This window comes from Folsomia candida, unplaced genomic scaffold (assembly GCF_002217175.1).
Source record: "Folsomia candida strain VU population unplaced genomic scaffold, ASM221717v1 Fcan01_Sc021, whole genome shotgun sequence".
Classification (NCBI taxonomy): domain Eukaryota; kingdom Metazoa; phylum Arthropoda; class Collembola; order Entomobryomorpha; family Isotomidae; genus Folsomia; species Folsomia candida.
The window spans coordinates 1888853-1900768 of NW_019091213.1; the positions used below are offsets into that span (position 1 = coordinate 1888853).

The 11916-nt window shown below is 37.2% G+C and overlaps 1 protein-coding gene across 3 annotated transcripts; it reads right to left on the reverse strand.

Annotated features, from left to right (window-relative positions):
• Positions 1–3902: 3902 nt before the first annotated feature.
• LOC110858360 (neogenin) lies at positions 3903–11877 on the reverse strand. 3 transcript variants are annotated; one of them, XM_035858663.1, is made up of 26 exons: positions 11369–11877; positions 11064–11299; positions 10807–10978; positions 10708–10731; positions 10490–10635; positions 10127–10411; positions 9907–10051; positions 9696–9838; positions 9565–9609; positions 9372–9475; positions 9249–9311; positions 9109–9172; positions 8036–8724; positions 7856–7957; positions 7487–7775; positions 7371–7415; positions 7250–7285; positions 6737–7171; positions 6555–6639; positions 6406–6456; positions 6258–6290; positions 5876–6156; positions 5653–5794; positions 5178–5570; positions 4929–5089; positions 3903–4854 (listed from the first exon to the last, which is right to left on the reverse strand). In XM_035858663.1, the coding sequence occupies exons 2-26, from the start codon at positions 11149–11151 to the stop codon at positions 4568–4570; spliced, it is 4308 nt and encodes a 1435-aa protein (XP_035714556.1). In that variant the 5' UTR covers positions 11152–11299; positions 11369–11877; the 3' UTR covers positions 3903–4567. The 3 variants fall into 3 exon arrangements, with proteins under 3 accessions (XP_035714556.1, XP_021962803.1, XP_021962804.1); XM_022107111.2 differs by having other exon boundaries at positions 8036–8832; XM_022107112.2 differs by lacking the exon at positions 10708–10731 and having other exon boundaries at positions 8036–8832.
• Between the last annotated feature and the right edge of the window lie 39 nt (positions 11878–11916).

Here is an 11916-nt window from a genome sequence, read left to right on the forward strand (position 1 = left end):
CAAACAGTTATTCCATGCACGATGCTGATTGCCTTTGGTGGAGATCGGTCAACTCTTCTGGAGTTAAAATAAAAAGTTTCAGGATCTCGTAACCCTTTGTACTCTGGCAAAGTACTTAATCCTCAAAATATTCGTACAAATCCTACTGCAATTTCATTCTGGGCATGTATCTAGATATACGTATTTATGTGTGTGGTTGGTGAGTTAGTGTAAATTCCAACTTTTTACTGGTAGCCAGACAGGAGACGGTATGACTTAATAGTTGGTGGTGACAGGGAAGCGATGGCTCGATCACTTCTTCTACATTACAACTCCTGTTAAGTCAAACTCGCTTTGCTACATTGCATTCTTATTGCATTTTATCCATCTTTCTTCTTGTGTGAATATTATACATATTATGTGGTACACAACTTATCCTCAGTCAGTCAGTTAGTGGTACACACGTACTTGCTTATGGCCAGAAGAATTGTGTTTTTCTTGTATAACTATGTAACTCAAGGCACGGCGAGATCACGCGTCGAGTCGCCTCCTTCCACTAATAACGATGCACATATGTAATCATTACGCTGAAATAAACAAAGATTCATTTCAACCAGTATCGAACATGGATTGTTCTTCATGCAATAATAGGAATAACGATGTTTCGATGGAATGTGGTCATCTGGTTGTTGTGTTTTGATGAGAAATACCTCACTTCACTTCGTAATGTTATCACGATGCCACACTAATAATCTCCTTTCTGGTGCGTGGTAGGTGGTAAGAAGGAGTAAAATCTAACTGTACTTCACAATGAACTTGCTCCCAAGGAATTTACGGTTTTTATTAAGCCGTACTTTGCAAAATTACGTGTAGTAGGATGGGAACGATATGTTTTGCATTTTCAAAGTGCGAAATCGTTTGTCGAAATGGGTTTAAGATTACATATGTACATATTTTGGCCCAACTCATTTTCACTTGTTTTTATCTAGGAAGTAGGGAATTACATTATTACCAAATTAAATTTCAGGCACGAATCCTGTTTACTTTTTTCGGAAAGGCAGTCAATCAGTTAATTTTTGACACCGTGGGATCCGTATCTGGTTCAGGATGAGTGGAAAGCGGGGTAAAAAAGGGAGAAGAGCCAATAACAATAATAATAATAATAGTGATCGTAACGTAATAAGATGAGCATTTGGAACGAGTATTTGCAATTTAGTTGTTGGAAGTGGTGTAAAAAGCACTCTCGTAGCCGGCGCCTTGTAACCTTGATCCAACGTCTTGATGTCGGCGTCTTCTCGCGTCCTTGCACTGCCTTGAATACCTAAGCCTCACACTCGCTCAGGATCAGTGCTAATGCTGCAACTAACTGACCACAATTACCAAATACTACGAGATCGAGTCACACATTTTTACACACCTGCTCCATTTTTTGCATTATTGCTCACCATTGTTTAGCACAATCAGCTCATACGTATGTACGTACGTGCATAAAAGATCATCTTAATTTCGCACACACACCAAATGCGGTGGTGATGAGTGAGGAGGGTTAAATTGGTGCAATTAGTTTTGCAGTTTTACGAAATTTTTAGAAGTTTTGATCTCCAAAAAGTTAACATGTATGAGACGACGACTGGTGAAAAATGTTAAGTAAGAGCAAGAATAATACCGTAGATGTGCGATAGGTTAGTTAGTTGAAGGTGTGTGTGTGTGATGAATTAACTAAATACTTATGACCTTTTTTACGTTCAAATTACAGCAATAATAAATAAATGCCCTCTTTGATCACGTTATTTTAGTCTCAGATTTGTTTTCCTTGTCGCCTCCTTTACACCACTTTAGTTGCTTCTCACCTTTATGAATTTGGTATGCAAGATTACATAGTATTTGAACGTAGGCTCCAACCAGCCTCGCCAAATGAGGTGTGCAACTTAGCTTGCAGTCGCCAATCCTGCCAACCTTTTGGCTGCTCAGCTCAGGTGTGTGGAGTGGAGCTTGATCATTAGTACAAAGAAATTGCGAGTAAAGATGCACGAGTAAAAGGGACAAGTTGTACTAATAAATATTGCATGCATGGATATTCCACATACGCCATTTAGATAAATGTTGCATGAAGTGGTCAAGTTGGATTTACGACATTATCTGAAAGAACTGTGTGAACTGTGAAGTTGGACAAGAATTAGAAGAATGTCATTCATTCGGTGAAATGATAATACTTCTGACACATTCCAATCAAAAGTACTGATTTTCTGTTAAAAAAAGATGACAATGTTTTTTCTTTGGTATATTGATCTCTGATTCAAAGGTGACATGTAGATAAGTTGTTATTGGTGAGACAAATCTCGTACACCGGAACCATAGCTCGTAATGGACCATAGTCAAATGGACCACGAAAAAATTGATCCATGATTGACCATGGACTATGCGACTTGGAATCAGCTAGAACCATTTCTGTGCATGAAAAGCTGAAAACTCAGGCTAGAGAGACCAAGAGGAGAAAGTTAGGCTGGAATTACTGGATCTATGTAGAAAATTTCATAAAAAAATGCTTGTACGACGCGTTGCACATAGATAAATTATATAATCGTTCTATATTATTTTTATTTTTATTTTTTACTTTGCTCAATAATTTGTTGAATAATAATGAAAAACTCATGGATATATTTAAATTGCATATGTACATTTGTCATTGTATGATAATATGTACGCTCTTTGTAGTTGACTTCAGGGTGATCCCTGCACAATTTGGTGGCACTAATTAATCTCTACATTTTTGGTGGTAATCCTGCCCGTTAAACTTACAACTGCAATTAAGGGATTCTTTCTTCTCTTGCAATTGATCTTAAATGATCGATAATTTATCGAATTACTTAACGCATCTCACCAGTCTTACTAGCATTCATACTCGACCTAATTAATAATAAATTTAAAATTTCAACCTTTCAACTTCTGAGGTGATGCATGCATCATCATTACACAAACGTGTGCAAGTCATACACATTATAAGCCAAAAATAGAAAAAATAGGCACAGAACTTGTAAAAAAATTACTTGTTCTTACATCCACGACTGATAACATAACCCGTTTCGAGAAATTAATCATCATAGAAAAATTGATCAAATTGCTAGAACCAACATGCCGATCCCATCAATTTAATGCCGCCTGGTCGTCACCAACTAATAACTATGCAAAAGTAAACCACATTCTCCTTTCTTGCGTCTTTTTATTATTATTACTTGTACTTACCATTACTGCCTGCCTGCTACCCACATTGCATAATGATCTATTAATGTATTATGAACTTGATGGGTGCGGACAGCCCCAATGTAAACATTTATAATAAATACATTCGAGTCGAACGGAGACGCGTGCAAAAAATGGATATAATCTGATTTCTTGTTGTTGGCCTTCTTCTCCAAATTCGATTAGCTCGGTTTTTATGTGCTCTGGATTTTTTTACGTTTCAAACGAAATAATAACCATTCATTATTTTAAACTGATATGCATAATCGTATTATGTTTCAATTTCTTTTCGTGTCATTATTAAATGGGAAGTCTGTCTCAAAATTTGAATTAGTCATGGTTTTTTGATGGGGTGACATCATGTCAGTAACCCAAGCGAATGGTAAACAAAGGCAATTTGTGAACATTATCGTACCACAATTAGATTAGATTTCAGACTGGATAATGTAATGTCTGCTAGTAGCGAATGGTGTGACAATGTCATAAATTTATGGACAAGTGCTCATGACAAGAAAGCATATAAATCATTATAATTAAATAAAATGGTCGAGTTCAATGGAATTGCTTACTTTATGTATTTGACTCATGACGATTTTGGTCTGTTTAGTATGTAATGAAATGGTATAATTCTTTTCAGTGCTTCGCTGCTTAAAATTAACTTTCCAAAATTCCGAGAAAATTAATCACGCTTCTTTTTTTTGCAATATTTATTCATTTATTTTCAAGATTCGAGAAATCGTTCTGCAGTCAAGTTTAGTATATGAATGGTAAAAAAAGTTGAGATTTGAGTTTGGAAAAAATTCACAGCTTCGTTAATCTTATGACTTTAAAAATATAGGCTAAATTAGAAATGTTACAAAAACGACAGTCAAGTTGTATTATCCTATATATGCATGTATGTACTTTCTTTGTTTGTACAGATACAGCTAATAATTTAATAATAATAATAGTTGCTAAATACTACGTTGTATCAATATATTACATCACACGGATAATGAACACTGAGAAAGAGAGTAAGTAGGTATATAAGTTTCGATCTCACGTAATAAATATTTACAATATTGAAATGTGATAGAGAACAATTTTTTACTCGGAGTTCACCAGGTAAAAAACACAGCTAAAAAAACAAAAATCACGTAAAAATGTTTCAACGAATTGCTAAAAAATAAATAAATATTTTAAAAATCATATATATAAATTATGTTGGTCATTCCTGAGTATACATATGAAATGCTTGCGTTTCTTATATAAATAAAATGAGAGATTAAGTAGTAAATTGTGCATGTATGTGTGTACGCAGTAATAAATACATAATGTAATGTTGGATGATACGCTATATATGCAGGATTTAGCATTGGAACTCGGATGCAGTAATTGCATTAAGGTCTTTCATAAGTCCTTCTAAGTTAGAAATTTCATTGTTTAGCTGCTCTGTGCTATAGCATTTTTGTATGGGTGAAGCTTCCCCGGAGGAGGAATAGCCCCCTGCACCTCCACGGGGACTAATTGACTTAGAAAATCCAACAACCATTGGTGGCAGTTGCGAGGTTGAGACCCTTTTGGGGGAACGTTGGGCGGACAAATCGTTGCTTGGGTGGATTCCGACCACGCCTCCACCCATGGGACGGATGTTCACTAGGGTAAGGAAAAAAATATTATGAGATTACTGTCACGAATTTAAAAGTGTGTTAGGGCTACTATCGACTTACTCTTATTTTGAGAAGTGTTTGGCTGGTATGGATAACCAGCAGTGGGAGGTGTGGGAACAGAAAAACTTTTAAGGTTCCCTGTACCACCACTACTAAGGGTTCGACGGTTCAATGTTCCCAATGTGCTACCACCGGATTGGGTTCCGTACTCGGAAGTAGCACTAAATTAATGTATAAAAGAAAAGAAATTAGTTTGACTGTACAACATTGAATATTCATGTAAATCATTAGTGAATTGCATGCACATACCTGTATTGAGCCATTGTGTGCAAGTTATTTTGGCTGGAAGCAGCAGAAGATCCACTGGCAGTCGTTTCATAAGTTTTGGTGCCATCGCTCATATGACCGGATGTGTCACTAAGAATTTGAGATTTTACGCTTCGGCCGGTTAATGTGCCACGTCCGTCATGACCACCTCCAGTAACGAGATATGAAGACAAAAAGTTTTTCTTGTCTAACGAGTTGGTGTTGCATTGGAGCGGAATTTTCTCATCAAGATCAGTATATTCTCTGGATCCTCGGCTAGAAGGACTGATAAGACTATCTGTATGGCGACCGCTTTTTTCTACATTTTTAAGCTCCATATGATCATGATGGATCCACAGGTCGGGTGGCTTAAGTTGATCTGGTTTGCGTGATTTCCTGATTAAGCGAAAGCACAAAAACAATTTAATGAATATTTGAGATAAGGAAACTTGTGGCAAATATATAATTAAATAATTACTTTAACGAGCTGTTCTTATTAGGTGATGGAGAACCTCCCTTTCTTCTGTAATAAATGCACAACATAATACTTGCCAATGCCAAAAGAACCGAGAGTCCGATTAAAACGTAAAGAACAATGTCCTGCGGTCTTATATCATGTTCTGCGAGGAAGGACAATAAAATTAGGATGATAACTTATATTTGAATATCATTAAAGCAGAAACGGAAAGAAATGAATTTACCATAAGGATTATTTCGCACTCCGTTGCCAAATCCATTTCCATAAAGAGTTTTTGCCGGTGGAGTTGCTGCTGATTTAATGTCTGTGTATAGACCAAGGCCTTTCGGATATTTTGCAGCCATCCGGAAGTAGTAATTCGTATCCGGGGTTAGGCCTTGCACTCTGTGAGTAAGAACATCTTCAGGAACAGCTTCTTCCACCCATTCCTTCAGAGATGGCTTTGTCGTGTAAAATACGACATATCCCTTAACTTCGTCTTCCCCAGTGGCCTTGGGTGGTTGCCTGAATAACAAAATTCATTCATATTACGAAATTTGGCTCGTGACTCCACCCAGTTGAAATAAGTCTGTTCAATAAAGAAAAATTTTAATAAAATGATTTACCAGTTTACGATTACACTGGAAGTTCCGTCAGCTCTGCAAGAAGGAATCGTAAAAAACGCCCATTAAGTAAATTACTACACTTTGAACAAGAGGATATAACGAGTATCCACCCTTGTATACAAATTTGAATAATTTGCATATAACTTACAGTGTGAATGCAAGAGTCGTGATATCCTGGGGTGGTGCCAACAACGCCAAACTAAAAAAAAGTGAGGATAAAGGATGTGCAATTTTATATCCCAGTTTTATATACGACACAAGCATCTGAGAATAAATACTGCAGTCGGCAATACTCACCTAAACGTGGTGTTTATGGCCACTAAACTCCATTCTGAGGACAATCGGTTCTTTACAACTTTAACGCTAAATTCATATTGAGTTCCTATTGAACAACAAGCAACAAAAAATAGTACGTTATAAGGTTATGTATTTAGTATATAAACTCAATCCTTAACTTAAAAGTATGATTATGGTCATACCGGGTCGTAAATCATCCAGAATTGTGTTCATTTGGGTTGTATTCACCAACTTTGGCGACGTCTTTTTAGGGCCAAGGGCTGAACTTTGTTCCGTGGGTAAAAATCGAACCACGTAATAACGGTTGTCAGTCGCAAGTTGAGTTCGTGACAAGGATGAATCTGTCCAGTATAGCACAGCGGAAGTTGATGACAAAATTACAGCTCTTAGCCCAATGGGTGGTGGCAACTGGGCCATCATGGGACCACCCCCAAACTCTTCGTCAGAGGTTGATTTCGTTCTCTCGTTGACATAGATAGGTTCGCCGTCTCCAACTTGGTTGAAAGCTCGAACTGAGATTACGTAGTCAGAATTGGGTTGCAAGTCTTCGATGATGTACAGGCGGCGTTTTCCTTCGACCAGTTTTGTATACACGTCTGGAATTCCCTTACCCCAACCTATATACATTTTTGATTGCAATATGCATAATTGTAACCTATAACTGATCAAATTAAACAGTAGATTTATGTACATACCAATTGTGTAACCGCGAATCATTATGTTCTGGTTCCCTATATTTAATATTAGAATTCGTAACATAGTAATTTTCGGATATAATTATTTATATAAACGAGATTTCGGGGTGAACAAACTTACGGGGTGGCATCCAACTTATAGTGATGGAGTCTGATGACGCTTGAGCTGAACAAGTTAAAAAGTATATTTATTGCCTTGCGAAAAACATATAATCCAAAATTATTCTAATTTCATACCTTGGATGGTAATTGGTTTTAATGGTACTCTCGTTTCATCTAAATCTCTTTCAAACGTGACTGCAGGAATCCATTCAGTAAACGGTCCAGTGCCGTTCAAATTTAAAGCTGCCAATTTAATCTGATACTCCATCCCTTTTTCCAACTCGTTCATAACCATGAACAATGTATTTCCGTCCGTTGTAACAGTCTCTGCTCGCTTTTTCTTTTGTTTATACTTAATCTTGTAACCAGTGATGATTCCATTTCTGAATTCCACTGGAGGAGGCTCCCAGCGGACAACAATGCTCTATTGACACATATATTATGCAAGTAAATATTAATAGTATTACAGGAGAATTATTTTCAAGTCATCTGGTTGTATTTTACCGTTGATGAAGCAGACTCAACCGTCACGTTGTGCGGAGTATCAGCAGGAACATCAGATAAAGTTACTATTTTGATTTCTTCTGAGCTAGGGCCAGGCCCATTCTAAATATGCACAACTTGTAATTAGTAATCATTAAACACAACACGATATACATACATAAATGGAAAGATTTAGGTTACCTGATTGAAGGCAAGAACCCAAATATAATATTCTGTATAAATCTTTAAATCCTCAATGACAACTTCCGGTATGTTAACCGTTTTGGACTGAATGCCTCCGTTGTTTGGCAAGAGATAGTCTTCAATTTCACCATCATCTTCTTCTGCTGTGTCATCATCTTCCTCTATTAACTTGACTGTGCCGGAAGTACTCGTTTTTGAGCTGGCCTCTACATAATATACTTTATAGCGCTGAATATTTCCGTTGCTCACTTCCGGCTGAGACCAGGCAAGCTTAATACTTGTCGGAGTGACTAGGACGGGTCTCAAATTTGCCGGAGAACCAGGAACGTTGACCTCTGGCTGTGTCGTCACTGCGATCTCGGGAGAACTAACTCCAGAACTTTTCTCATTGTATGGGACAATTCGAAAGGTGTATCGTTTATTGGGTTGAAGTCCTTGTATATTTACTTCCTCTAGCCGCCCTGTTGTCGTATTTCTGGTCCGTTCTCGGTCCGATCCAATCTCTTTGTAGTAGATAGCATAAGCAATGATATTCCCATTGGTGATGATTGGTGCTTTCCACGTAAGTGTAACAAAGCGAGTGGAAATGAGAACGGCGGAAATGTCTCGAGGAGCAGATGGTCCTCCGGACGGAGAGTGATTGCTCAAATCGGTAGTGGCTGAAGAAGACGTAGGGAGTATTTGACCTGTATGATGAGACGAGAATGGTGATGAGGGAGATGGGGGTAAGGTATCCATTAATGGCAACTCATCATCAAAATCCCAGACAAACTCGGGCTCAGGCATTTCTTGGCCTTTTTTTGCCACATTCCAAATTATCCAAGCACCAACGCACGCACATCCATTCCAACACAAAAAGCGATAAAAAACAAATAAAATTAGACAAAAAATTAGTCACAAAATAATAAACAAGTAACACGTATGTACATACATTCGTAACGTGTAGCGTATGTAAGTAATTTTAAGATTATAGTTTAAATTAAACTGTTACAACAAGCCTTGCATTGATTTATAGCAGTATATGTATACACGAATTAATAGATACATGAAATTCTAGTTTTTTACGTTACCTGGTCGTAATACTTGTAAATGAACTCCAGTTTGTACATTTCCGGCCGAATTAGCTCCAAAACACTGTAAAATTATTGTATTTATTATTATACCATGCAATATTATTATTCATTGGGGACATTTCGATTTTGGCATTTACTTGGTACATTCCAGCATCTGTGGTCACCAAGCCGAGGATTTTGAGACTATTTCCGTGCACAATCTGAAAATAAAAATTCAATTTAAAAAGAATTCAGGGGAGCCATTTGGACACAAAAATTACTTGAAAGTAATCTCCTTCAATTATCGTCTCTCCGTTTTTTCTCCAAATGATGGGGGGTTGTGGTCGTCCAGTGATTCTACATGGAAGCTCAACATCTTCTTTTTCTTTACAGCGAACAAAAAACGCACCATTACACAAATGATTTTGACTTATTTAACTAAATGACTAATATTTCATCCATATTTGACCTTACCATAAGCGTAAAAATTTGTAAGTGATGGAAGCGCTTTAGGTGGAACTATTTTGAAATATTGATATGCACATTTTAGAAATACGTTATATGAATAACAAACAATACGTGGTCTGAACCCGAGAAGGACTAACCTAGAACATCAATTGTTGCAGAAATATCTGACGAGTCCTCTCTGTTTTCAGCTCTACATAAATATGTTCCTCGATCTACTTCCTCCACACGTGTTATCTTGAGATTTGCTTCTCCAACTAAAGAGTATCTTGTGTGCTTATTTCTGCAATTGAAGTCAAACTCATGTAGAGAACATTAGTAAAATTTAATCTGCATAATATACGGGCTTACTCGAGATCAATTGTTACACCGTCTTTCAACCAGGATATTCTAGGAAGCGGGTATGCCACGGCAGAACATTCCAATATAATCGTGTCCAAAGCGGTAACTGTCCGGCTTTTAGGGATTACGGTGAACGAGGGAGGTGTATCGCGGTCTGTACATTAATTAGTTCAATCACTCAGTCAAGTTAAAAATGTATATGTCCCGTTAATTTGAGACAATTACCCACCTGGGTTAGGATTCAGCACCAATCTTCCTGTCCGACTAATATGCTGTCTATCCGAATTTGACACGTGACATTTATATACACCTTGATCGCTCTCACGTATTTTTGTTATTTCTAGTGAACCCGACGGGAGAACTGACATCCTAATGTCATCCATAATCAAGGGTTGATTGTCCTTGATCCAGGAAATTTTTGGAGGCGGTATCCCCTCAGCATTACAGCTAAATCGAGCCGTCTGACCTAACGCTATGCTAATGTCTTCTGGTTCCTCTTCAAATCTCACAATGGCTAAAATTTTTGAATGAATGAGAGATTAAATTGTTGTAAATATTAGTGACAAACATATCAGTTTAATTTGTCACGTACAAGCTGCTTGAACTTTGGCGAACCGAGACAGTATTGTCCCCGTTCCATCTAATGTTGCGACACATTGATAAGACCCTTCTTCAGGACGGGAATCCCTCGCTCGGATCAAAGACGTTATGTGTAAGGAGCCATTGGCAAGGATGGACCTGCAAATCACACGCGAATTGATTTAATAAATTATAATTTCAATGATAGCTACGCTAAAAACAATTGCCAACCTCTCATAGTCATTATCATCCGCGCTGCTTGCATTATTTTCAAAAATACTCATACAAAACTGTCATTATTTCAGTATGTCTCCAATTAAAGTTACGTACCTTCTAGAATCTCCGATAAAGGACAAGAGGACGCCATCCTTCTTCCACGAAATTCTCGGAGAAAGCACACCTTCTCCTCTTGCAGCACAGTTTAAAACGACGCCCGCACCCCTTGGCACCACGGCGTCATCTGGCTCCAGTATGAATTTTAAGGAACGAACCGTTTCAATTCCTAATATAATTATAATAATAAATGATACTTTGTCTATATTTAACGAGCTCATTTTTATTAAGTAGACAGTTATACTACTACTTACCACAAATCACGAGTATTAGAATTTGTACAGTAAATGCGATGCTGAAAACTTTTTGGCGTTGTTTTGTCATATTTGTTGACGACTTCATGTTATTTTATTTTCACCGGGGATGAGAGATTCTATATCGTGACAAGCTACGACGATAGCAGATAAAGCTCCATTAATGTTGGCTTCCTTTGTTGAATTTTGACAAAATTGTTCGTCATTTGAGTAATAAAGTTGCAGGAATTATGTGGCTATAAAATAATAAATGATAGATAAAAAATAAAATTTATGACACAAACTAATTTGTATACGTTTAATACCGTGTGTTGTATAAAGTGATGCTGACAAGTGATTTTGGAAGAAATTTTGATATTTTCGTTTTCTACATCTCGAAACAAACTACGAACAACTATTTGAGATCCTATTTTTTCACAAAGCTCATTCAGAGAACAAGGGAACGCTATTAACTTGAGATCATCTATGGCATTAAATTAAGACTAATAACTTCTAGTGAAACTGAACTCCTAGACTCTATAATCAACGAGCAGCTCCATACAGCTCTCTCGCGTCGTCTAATAACTATAACAGCTCTACCTAATTAATGTGTAATTCATGTGTCAGTCTACTAATTCTTCTCGTATTTGCTAAAGTGCACTAATAAAAAGTCTCATCTCACAAGTGCAGCTCAGTTATTATTTAGTCGTTCTCTTTGCAAAGATGAAGAAGAGAGATGCACTTGCACTTCACTTCACTTGATGAATGTTAGAAGAGCAGCAGCAAGTAGTATAAAGTTTTTAGTCGAGGAGGGACTAATAATACTGACTGGAGAAGAGTTGTTGGAAGAAATAACAATAAACATTGCATTGGA

Bases quoted from the DNA above. Each gene is read 5' to 3' on its own strand.
- LOC110858360 (XM_022107111.2), bottom strand. From the start codon at position 11,151: ATGAAGTCGTCAACAAATATGACAAAACAACGCCAAAAAGTTTTCAGC. The intron at 10,412-10,489 runs GTACGTGACAAA...CAAAAATTTTAG, and splicing joins CGCCAAAGTTCAAGCAGCTT to CCATTGTGAGATTTGAAGAG. The intron at 6,157-6,257 runs GTAAATCATTTT...TTTGTTATTCAG, and splicing joins TCCAGTGTAATCGTAAACTG to GCAACCACCCAAGGCCACTG.